We start from the raw sequence: 12,102 nt of genomic DNA, 5'->3' as shown, positions 1-12,102 counted from the left end.
TCCGATAAAGCTTTGCACAGATGTGTTGGGTAGTGTCTCTAGTATAACCCCAGTTAGCATCACGTCGCTCTTCTCATTTCTGAGCTCGCAGTGAGTGCGTAAAGATGTCTAGAAAATAGTGTCTGCCGCCAAGTACGAGGGCCTGGTGAGAAATTTCTCCTGAAGCTATGCAGCTAACATTACATAAATGTCGTGCTGTTTCTTCTTCAAGACAATTCTCAGCCGCATTCTGCAGGGGCAATGAAGATGCTCCTGCATCGTTTTCAAATGGAAATGTGAGATTACCCACAATACAGCCCGTAATTGTCTCCCTCTGAGTTTCAGCTCTGGTCACATGAACCGCTGGTTATGAAGACAACATTTCGGCACAAGACAACGAGCCGTAGGCCAGCGTAGAGAATTGGCGGACAGCACTGGCGGCTGCCTTCTATAGCGAGGGTATTGGAAAGTTGGTACAACGCTACGATACACGTCTAAGTCGGGTCGGCGACTATGGAGATAAGTAGCTGCAAGGTGTATCTAACTGTTGCAAATAAAACATTTTTGATTTTTACCGTGGTTTCCATTTCGCGACCTATCGGACCTTACTTTCCGAATAGCCCTCGTAATAACCCTGTACTTTACAATCTATGTAACAGCATACACGTTCTGACATTAATAACACCTCATAAATCTTCTTCTCTTTCTTTCTGACGTGACACCGTATTGTCACGCTGCCGGCATGTATTCGGTGATGTGTTGTGATAGTCCAACCTTGGACGACCACACACACACACACACACACACACACACACACACACACACACACACACACACACACACAGAGCCCATGCAGCTACCTAGTCTCGTGGTGATAATGCGATCACCGCAGCACCTTGAAGAGATCCGACACTCGTGATATCCACAGGCAGATAAAAAACCCCCGCATTTTCATATTCTTAATTACTAAATCGTTGTATGTTTAACACTCGCAACCATAATACGTCGGCTAGGCAAGCATACGGCTACGCAGCGCTCTACCGGATATGTAACACCACACATCGCACGATGACAAAAAAAGAAGAACTGGATCACCAAGAAGACAATCCAAAAGTAAAGCATAACAAGCAAAACGCAACATGAATTGGGAGAAAGACTCCAAATCTTAAACTAGATAGATAAACAGGGATGAAGAAAATTGTCAACAAAGATCCGATGTCGCTACCGACATCAGTCCATCATTGCACCTGAAGACAATTCGCCTTGCTACTGATATACACGGGCGAGCAAAACATAATGAGCACTGCCCAGCGCGACGTTGGATGCCGCCTTGTAGTCGTCTCCATAAACGCCGTCATTGAGGTGAACGTCGGCTCGAAACGTGCAGCGCGCCAAGGACGCAAACAATTGGGAGCAGTATTATGCTATGGGAGACATTGTCCTGCCCTTGCATCGGATCTGTGGCAGTAATCGAAGACACCGTGACGACTGCGAACCACCTACATCCCCCCATCCTTGATGTCTTCCTCGACGACCACGTCATCTTTTGGCAGTATAATTTTCCGTGTCTCGGGACCAGAACAGTACTATAGTAGTTTGAGGAGCATTATAGTCAACTAACGTTGATGTCTCAGCGATCAAACTCGCATGACATAAATGTTATGGAACCGATGTGGGTCGCTATCTGGCACGACCATCGCTTAGGCAAAGCAGCCGCCCGTTGCTCATAGACATCTAATGCCACATACCTTCGCAAACTACCAACAAACTGTCGGATCCCTGATAGTTAGGGTCACTGATGTATTTCCTTCCAAAGACGGACAGACAAGCTATTATGCAGGTGGGCATCATGTTTTGGCTAATCAGTGTATTTGCCACGTGAATCCGATAGCTCTCCAAAGATCTTTTCATCCAGTCGAAAGATTTGTAATGAAGAAGAGTCTATTTCTACTCTATTATCATGTTTTCAAACATTATGGTACACTCATTGTCACTGGAATGGCAGTAGGGGAACTAGAAATTCATAACTTGTTTCGACCATTATCATTTACTTTATCTTGGCTTTCCTGGCTGACCTCTGCAAAATGCTAAGGTTGTCGTCTACACGAGGGCACTTTCATCTTTACCCCTTCCACTATATCCTTCAGCGGATTTGCATCGTCGGCATAGCAGTTCCCTAGGGCGATAGGGCACGTAATCTCGGAATCTCGGCATCACGTTGGGCAAGAATCTAATGCGGCAACATCGCTTCGAGGAAATCAGGAGAGAGGCACTCTGTACCATATGCTTAGGAATTACTCTCTGTGTTATATACATCCGTAAACAGTCATCTGTCTACTTGCGTGAAGCATCTCCTTGTGGAGTGATGGTGGCGATGGCTAGTATGATGTTCTCCATTGCTATGGTCGTGTCCACTAGACGTCGAATACGTTGAGATATGCAGATCAATGACCGCTGAACTAAATACCATAACTCAGTTTATTGATTGTGGACGGCTCCGAAAACCACACCTCTCTCTCTATGGGCAAAGCAAGCATCCCCGAGTCCTTGCAGAAATACCCCAGCTATCGTGGCTCAATATGCAGTCGTTGGTGTTTTGGCCTTGGGCAGCCGTTTTCGTCGAGGGGGTAATGGAACGACAAAGGGCTATGGGCAAAAATGGTTCAAATGGCTCTGAGCACTATGTGACTTAACATCTGAGGTCATCAGTCCCCTAGAACTTAGAACTACTTAAACCTAACTAACCTAAGGACATCACGCACATCCATGCCCGAGGCAGGATTCGAACCTGCGACCGTAGCGGTCACGCGGTTCCAGACTGAAGCACCTAGAACCGCACGGCCACACCGGCCGGCAAAGGGCGATGGGGGTCGTTGAAACAGAATAGAGACCTTGTGGAAGGGACTCTGAGGGCAAGTTCTGTGTTTCTGTGTTGAGGACTGCTCCTTCAGTGGCTAACAGACAAAAATGAACAAAAATTTCATTTCCCAACACTCATACAATAATACAAGGCGGATAGTCCTATATGTTATTAAAATGATATTTCATGTACTATCTAGTGTTGAGGACTGCTCCTTCAGTGGTTAACAGACAAAAATGAACAAAAATTTCATTTCCCAACACTCATACAATAATACAAGGCGGATAGTCCTATATGTTATTAAAATGATATTTCATGTACTATCTAGTTTATAGATGAAACCAGAACATCTCATAGACGACGGTCGTTCAATAAGTAATGTCCTACATTTAAAAAAAAGCCATCAATATGCATATTGGTGCTTAACATTTTATGTTTGTTCCGTTCGCTGGTGACGTTTCGAACCGTTCTGGCAGATGGCAGAACCGTAGTACTGCTTCAAAATGGCGTCTACATATGGCTCAAGTTACAAGCAGCGTGCTGTTATTGAATTCTTGGGTAGAGAAAAAGAACCGATGGTGAACATCCATACACGTTTGTGTACAGTGAATGGTGATGCTGCATTTGATAGGATTACAGTTGGGCGATGGGTAAAGAAAGTTATAGGCTCAGAAAGTCCAGTAACAGAGCTCCATAATCAGCCACTCTAGGGACGTCCTGTCATAGCCACTTTTCCAGACATGCTGAACAGTGCGGATGCCATTATTCGTGCCGATTGGCACAATTGACTCTACAGTTGTCGGTCAGAATTGGAAGTGCGTCTGCAATGATCGACACTCTCTTATATTCAAAGAGGTGCTCACGATGGGTTCCACCAGTGCTCACAGCGAATCACAAGATTCAAAGGAAGGCCATTTCATCTGAGTTGTAGCCCTTCCACAACGTTAGCTTACGTCCGTAGAACGTGATGGAGACTATGTAGAAAAATAGGACAAGTACAAGACGTTGAAGTATATTTTCACAAAATTCTGACTCTTAAAAATAAATATGTTCTTAGAAAAACAAGTGAGGCATTACTTATTGAACGATCCTCGTATATCCGATGGTGAGCGAAAAGATTGTAGTCACTGCCCACCAAATGCTTGAATGCCTTCTGGTGGGGAAGCGGTAAGGAAATTGTGTGAGCAGAGCAAAGAGGAATTTGGATCATTCTAGCGACGATAGGGGCGTAATTTCAGAAAGTCACTGACATAATCGGCTCTGACAAAGGCTAGATTGTTATGGCTTGTCGCCTGGTAATGTGCATCTTGAAAACAGCAACGCTAACAGGCTGTTCTCGTGCTGTTGTCGTGAGTGGTCGAGGGATGGTTGAACCACAACGAGACGACAAGGCGTTGGACGTACACACACACATCATCACTGAAGATTGAGGTCGGAGGCTTGACTGCTCTGTAAAGCGGGATGGACGGCAGTGAGTGGTAGGTCTGGAGACAGGACAGAATGTTGACCAAGGCTGTATCGGAGCACCCTGTTCAGCTCATCTTGTTGAACATCGAGCTCTGCAGCTGATTATCCGCAACTGTTCCCATGTTCACCACACGACATTGCCAGTTGCAATCGCAGTCAGCATGGACCATCGAGACAGGACGGTGGATCAATGGAACAGTGTCGCCTCGTCGAATGAATTTCATTTCTTGTTATACCAGGTGAATGGTCATGTCGAAATACGCCGTCATCCAGGTGTATAGTATCTCGAGACATGCACCGCACCAGGGACCCAGGACTGTGGGCGCAGTATTACGCAATGGGAGTTATTCACTCACATTTCTATCAGGCCTGTGGTTGTAATCTGAGGCAGCACAAAAGCTGTGGATTACGTGATCGTTATCGCTGACCCGTCTGCATCACGTTAAGTTTTATGTCTCTCGCGATGACGATGGTACTTTCCGTCGAGATAACTGTCCGTGTCACAAGCAAGAACCGAGCTACAGCGGTTGGTGTAGAGTAATAGTGAAAGCACGTTGGTACCTTCACGACCAAATTCGCCCGACCTGAAACTGGGTGTGTCGTACCTATTACGCGGTCGGTCTTAATGCTCTGGTTTTTTATTGTAAGAGCAACTATGATTACTGCTTGCGATTTTGTGTTTATGCAAGTTACACTACTGGCCATTAAAATTGCTACACCGAGAAAAAAGGCAGATGATAAACGGATCTTCAATGGACATATACATTATATTTCAACTGACATGTGATCACCTTTTCACGCAATTTGGGTGCATAGATACTGAGAAATCAGTACCCAGAACAACCAACTCTGGCCGTAATAACGGCCTTGATTCGCCTGGGCTTGAGTCAAACAGAGCTTGCATGACGAGCCAGTTGCTCGGCCACCATTTACCGGACGTTTTCAGTTGGGGAGAGATCTGGAGAATGTGCTTCCCAGGGCAGCATTCGAACATTTTCTGTATCCAGAAAGGCCCGTTCAGGACCTGCAACATGCGGTCGTGCATTATCCTGCTGAACTGTAGGGTTTCGCAGCGATCGAATTAAGGGTAGAGTCACGGGTCGTAACACATCTGAAATGTAACGTCCAGTGTTCAAAGTCCCGTCAATGCGAACAAGAGGTGACCGAGACGTGTAACCAATGGCACCCCATACCATCACGCCGGGTGATACGCCAGTATGGCGATGACGAAAACACGCTTCCAATGTGCGTTCACCGCGATGCCGCCAAACACGGATGCGACCATCATGATGCTATAAACAGAACCTCGATTCATCAGAAAAAATGACGTTTTGCCACTCGTGCACCAAGGTTCGTCGTTGAGTACACCATCGCAGGCGCTCCTGTCTGTGATGCAGCATCAAGGGTAACCGCAGCCATAATCTCCGAACTGATAGTCCATGCTGCTGCAAACGTCGTCGAACTGTTCGTGCAGATGGTTGTTGTCTGCAAACGTCCCCATCTGTTGACTCAGGGATCGAGACGTGCTGCACGATCCGTGACAGCTATGCGGATAAGATGGCTGTCATCTCGACTGCTAGTGATATGAGGCCGTTGGGATCCAGCACGGCGTTCCGTATTACCCTCCTGAGCCCACCGATTCCATATTCTGCTTACAGTCATTGGATCTCGACCAACGCGAGCAGCATGTCCCGATATGATAAACCGCAATCGCGATAGGCTGCAATCCGACCTTTATCAAAGTCGGAAACGTGATGGTACGCATTTCTCCTCCTTAAACGAGGCATCACAACAACGTTTCACCAGGCAACGCTGGTCAACTGCTGTTTGTGAATGACAAAATGGTTCAAATGGCTCTGAGCACTATGGGACTCAACTGCTGTGGTCATAAGTCCCCTAGAACTTAGAACTACTTAAACCTAACTAACCTAAGGACATCACACACATCCATGCCCGAGGCAGGATTCGAACCTGCGACCGTAGCGGTCGTGCGGTTCCAGACTGTAGCGCCTTTAACCGCTCGGCCACTCCGGCCGGCTGTGAATGACAAATCGGTTGGAAGCTTTCCTCATATCAGCACGTTGTATGTGTCGCCACCGGCGCCAACCTTGTGTGAATGCTCTGAAAAACTAATCATTTGCATATCACAGCATCTTCTTCCTGTCGGTTAAATATCGCGTCAGTAGGTCGTCATCTTCGTGGTGTAGCAGTTTTAATAGCCAGTAGTGCTACGTTTATAGGACAGAAATTTACCAAGCGAGTCGGTTACTAGTGGCACAGTAATTGGCAGTGCACTTACTGTGCGTCGTGTTGACAGGTACGTGAATCCCGCCTCGATGGTGTCGCGGTGCGGCAGCACGCCGGGCACGTCTGCAGCGAACGGACGGGGCGCCGGGGGCGGACCTGGAGGAGCTGCTGGGGGCGGTGCTGGCGGCGGAGGCGGGCTGCAGTACGCGGCGTCGACGCGCGCCCGCAAGGGCAAGGACGACCGGCGTATGCGGCGCACCAACGCCCTGCTCTACTCCATCGCGCTCATCTTCTGCGTCAGCTGGCTGCCGCTCAACATCTTCAACCTCGTCGTGAGTACCACTCTCACCCCCCAGCGTCTAGACTCATCTCCCGGGTTTTCCCAGCGTCACTGATTAGGTGTGTGTGCTTCCAGGTCTTGAGACGAGTTGTCCATTTCATTCTTCTGTACGATATTTTGATAACCAACCCAGTAGTCTTCTTCGGATGCAGTGATACGCATTATAATGCGTAATATGTACACTGGACGGCGTAGCGGAAGACTGGAGTCGAACTCGACTGCAAGTAGCAGCAAGAGAGTAACAAACCCTCACAAAGAAGAGTGTGTCGGTAGTGAAATATCGTACAGAAAAATATTGTACAAAAAATGAACCACTCTGCTCAGTACTCGAAAGGATACTATTGTTGTTGTTGCGGTCTTCAGTCCAGAAACTGATCTGATGCAGCTCTCCATGCTACTATCTCCCATTACCTACTGCAACCTACATCCTTCTGAATCTGCTTAGTGTATTCATCTCTTGGTCTCCCTCTACGATTTTTACCCTCCACGCTGCCCTCCAGTACTAAATTTGTGATCCCTTGATGTATCAGAATATGTCCTACCAAGCGATCCCTTCTTCTAGTCGAGTTGTGCTCTAAATTTCTCTTCTCCCTAATTCTATTCAATACCTCCTCATTACTTATGTGATCTACCCATCTAATCATCGCATTCTTCTATTATCTTCTTGTCTAAACTACTTATCGTCCACGTTTCACTTCCATACATGGCCACACTCCATACAAATTCTTTCAGAAACGACTTCCTGACACTTAAATGCATACTCGATGTTAATAAATTACTATTCTTCTGAATCGCTTTCCTTTCCATTGACAGTCTACCTTTTATATCCTCTCTACTTCGATCATCATCAGTTATTCTGCTCCCCAAACAGCAAAACTCACTTACTACATTATCATCTCATCTCCTAAACTAATACCCTCAGTATCACCCGATTTATTTCGAAGGACACTATTAAAGGTTGCCTTTTCGAGGTCAAGCTTGTACTCGACTGTTACCATCCACCCTCCTATACTTTAGGTCCAATAATGTTTATGTCTAGGATACTATTAACATAGATATTATTGGACCTAAAATATAGGAAGGTGGACAGTAACAAGTCGTTTAATTACAGTCGAGTACAAACTTGAACTCTAAGAGGCAACCTTTATTTCTTAATATGTCTCCTATTCTCCTGTCTCCTCTTCCAGAATAGTTCACAAACACATTGACGGGAAGCTTTATACTATGAAGAAGCAGGCCGACATTTATATATACATACAGGGTGAGTCACCTAACGTTACCGCTGGATATATTTCGTAAACCACATCAAATACTGACGAATCGATTCCACAGGCCGAACGTGAGGAGAGGGGCTAGTGTAATTGGTTAATACAAACCATAAAAAAATGCACGGAAGTATGTTTTATAACACAAACCTACGTTTTTTTTAAATGGAACCCCGTTAGTTTTGTTAGCACATCTGAACATATAAACAAATACGTAATCAGTGCCGTTTGTTGCATTGTAAAATGTTAATTACATCCGGAGACATTGTAACCTAAAGTTGACGCTTGAGTACCACTCCTCCGCTGTTCGATCGTGTGTATCGGAGAGCACCGAATTACGTAAGGATCCCAAGGGAACGGTGATGGACCTTAGGTACAGAAGAGACTAGAACAGCACATTACGTCCACATGCTAACACCTTTTTATTGGTCTTTTTCACTGACGCACATGTACATTACCATGAGGGGTGAGGTAGACGTTCGACGGGCGTTTCACAGGACGTGGAGGACGCATAAATTGGCCAGCCCATTCTCCTGATCTTACACCTCTGGACTCCTTTCTGTGGGGTACGTTAAAGGAGAATGTGTACCGTGATGTTCCTACAACCCCAGAGGCTATGAAACAACGTATTGTGGCAGCCTGCGGCGACATTACACCAGATGTACTGCGGCGTGTACGACATTCATTACGCCAGAGATTGCAATTGTGCGCAGCAAATGATGGCCACCACATTGAACATCTATTAGCCTGACATGTCGGGACACACTCTATTCCACTCCGTAATTGAAAACGGAAACCACGTGTGTACGTGTACCTCACCCCTCATGGTAATGTACATGTGGGTCAGTGAAAAATATCAATAAAAAGGCGTTAGCATGTGGACGTAATGTGCTGTTCCAGTCTCTTTTGTACCTAAGGTCCATCACCGTTCCCTTTGGATCCCTACGTAATTCGGTGCTCTCCGATACACACGATCGAACAGCGGATGAGTGGTACTCAAGCGTCAACTTTAGGTTACAGTATCTCCGGATGTAATTAACATTTTGCAATGCAACAAACGTCACTGATTACGTATTTGTTTATATTTTCAGATGTGCTGACAAAACTAACGGGATTCAATTTAAAAAAACGTAGGTTTGTGTTAAAAAACATACTTCCGAGCATTTTTTATGGTTTGTATTAACAAATTACACTAGCCCCTCTCCTCACGTTCTGTCTGTGGAATAGATTCGTCAGTATTTGATGTGGTTTACGAAATATATCCAGCGGTAACATTAGGTGACTCACCCTATATATACACTCCTGGAAATGGAAAAAAGAACACATTGACACCGGTGTGTCAGACCCACCATACTTGCTCCGGACACTGCGAGAGGGCTGTACAAGCAATGATCACACGCACGGCACAGCGGACACACCAGGAACCGCGGTGTTGGCCGTCGAATGGCGCTAGCTGCGCAGCATTTGTGCACCGCCGCCGTCAGTGTCAGCCAGTTTGCCGTGGCATACGGAGCTCCATCGCAGTCTTTAACACTGGTAGCATGCCGCGACAGCGTGGACGTGAACCGTATGTGCAGTTGACGGACTTTGAGCGAGGGCGTATAGTGGGCATGCGGGAGGCCGGGTGGACGTACCGCCGAATTGCTCAACACGTGGGGCGTGAGGTCTCCACAGTACATCGATGTTGTCGCCAGTGGTCGGCGGAAGGTGCACGTGCCCGTCGACCTGGGACCGGACCGCAGCGACGCACGGATGCACGCCAAGACCGTAGGATCCTACGCAGTGCCGTAGGGGACCGCACCGCCACTTCCCAGCAAATTAGGGACACTGTTGCTCCTGGGGTATCGGCGAGGACCATTCGCAACCGTCTCCATGAAGCTGGGCTACGGTCCCGCACACCGTTAGGCCGTCTTCCGCTCACGCCCCAACATCGTGCAGCCCGCCTCCTGTTCCAACAGGACAATGCACGTCCGCATGTAATCCGTGCCACCCAACGTGCTCTAGAAGGTGTAAGTCAACTACCCTGGCCAGCAAGATCTCCGGATCTGTCCCCCATTGAGCATGTTTGGGACTGGATGAAGTGTCGTCTCACGCGGTCTGCACGTCCAGCACGAACGCTGGTCCAACTGAGGCGCCAGGTGGAAATGGCATGGCAAGCCGTTCCACAGGACTACATCCAGCATCTCTACGATCGTCTCCATGGGAGAATAGCAGCCTGCATTGCTGCGAAAGGTGGATATACACTGTACTAGTGCCGACATTGTGCATGCTCTGTTGCCTGTGTCTATGTGCCTGTGGTTCTGTCAGTGTGATCATGTGATGTATCTGACCCCAGGAATGTGTCAATAAAGTTTCCCCTTCCTGGGACAATGAATTCACGGTGTTCTTATTTCAATTTCCAGGAGTGTATAAAGCTAGCTGCAGTACCCGGCCCAGGAAACTGATGTGAGATTTGAGAATGTATGGTAGCCCGAATAAAATGGTAAACTTTAAAGTAGAAAAGTTAAATAAATTATTGAGAACATATTCTAACCATTTACAATACTTGATGGGAGTATAACAGTGAAAATTTTTTTAAATGAAAACATATCTTAACTATTTACAATAATTATTTAGAAACAACAGTTATCGGGGTATATATGTACAAATTTTTCGAATTTCCTGTTCGAGAGAAATCTACGTATATTTGAGTGTGAGAGAAGCAGTAATCTTTGCGTTTGATGTCACAATATTTTAAAGTTTGTCATTGCACTGTGTTAATTGTAAAACTGTAGGCAAATTTGATTTGAAATTACAATCTTGGGAAATGGAATGGCAGTTCAATAGAGATCAGTGGTATTCTGGGATGAATAGTGCTGTTCTTTATATTATTCCAGTCATAAGTTAAGCTTCGATGATATTAGATAGCTGCTTGACGATCGTCCTTGTTCCATTCCACAGTTTTGGTGAGTTCATATTTCTGGATAGTATCATTGGAGATAAAATTTTGATTCGAAGGCAGCGTAACGGCATTCCTTGTACTTCCAAACAGTTTAGAAATTCTGTAAGGAATTTCACACTTTCCTCGACGTTTACCATCGTGTCGATCGATTTATATATTCTGTCATCATAGGGAATTTTTTTCCACTATTAAGGTTGATGTCGTCTAGAATATTGTTTTTAGTTGCCAAAATTACCCTTTCAAATAGCCAGTTCGGAGTAGTATACTTTTGAACATGGTTTGTATAATATTGGTCAGTGAGTTCGTTTTCAGTAGCGGCTATGTTGCTGAAATCACTGTAGAGTTTAATGAGGCCGGTCGTCTAGTCAGTAGGATATGTATTTTCGCCTGTTTGTAAAAATTGTTGAGCAAAATGTGTTGTTATTTCGCCTTTCGATAGTTCACCTTACATATTTTTTGTTAGGCGCAGTTTTTGTATGTGTGGCCAGAGAAGTGACGTTTTTAAGCATGTATTTATCTTGTCTGTTGGTGATGACTTGGAAATAACTGGAAGTGTGTGTCGAAAATCTCCTGACAGTATGAGTAGAGCTCCCTACATCATCTCAGAGTCTCCTCCCAAGTATTGTAATGTTCTGTCCATGTCTTCGAGGGATTTTTTATGTGCCATTGTGCATTGATCGTAGACGATACTTTTAGTTTGTTTTACCGGTTCACTCCGTCCAGATGGTCTTCAGATTTTACATATCATGAATAGTTCCTCGGCTAGATTGAACGGTAGTTGTAAGGCGGAATGAGCAGTTCATCCTCCTTCCATAGGTCTGGCTGCAATGCCGGATGACGCCAGTGCACGAGTGATGTGTTGTTTAGCATGTATTTCCCCCTGTAGCAGATATCTTAGAAACACTTTAGCGGCGCGCTTGTTGCGTCCAAGTAAATAATTCCGCCAGTGATGATGTCGATCCGGCCCGTGATAGCGTTGTAAATTTCCTTTTGATTGTCATTG

At 45.9% G+C, this 12,102-nt stretch overlaps 1 protein-coding gene across 1 annotated transcript in view; it reads left to right on the top strand.

The window, feature by feature from the left end:
• LOC126204252 (neuropeptide F receptor-like) overlaps positions 1-12,102 on the top strand; it is a gene marked incomplete at both ends in the record, with an annotated part of 99,054 nt that overhangs the window by 82,431 nt on the left and 4,521 nt on the right. Inside the window, one exon of the mRNA XM_049938643.1 lies at positions 6,757-6,885. Coding sequence (XP_049794600.1) covers positions 6,757-6,885 — 129 coding nt within the window. The remainder of the gene's footprint in view (positions 1-6,756; positions 6,886-12,102) is intronic.

Source organism: Schistocerca nitens, chromosome 9, assembly GCF_023898315.1.
Source record: "Schistocerca nitens isolate TAMUIC-IGC-003100 chromosome 9, iqSchNite1.1, whole genome shotgun sequence".
Lineage (NCBI taxonomy): Eukaryota > Metazoa > Arthropoda > Insecta > Orthoptera > Acrididae > Schistocerca > Schistocerca nitens.
The sequence above is the reverse complement of the archived record's forward strand: the minus strand, read 5'-3'. Positions and strand labels throughout refer to the sequence as shown.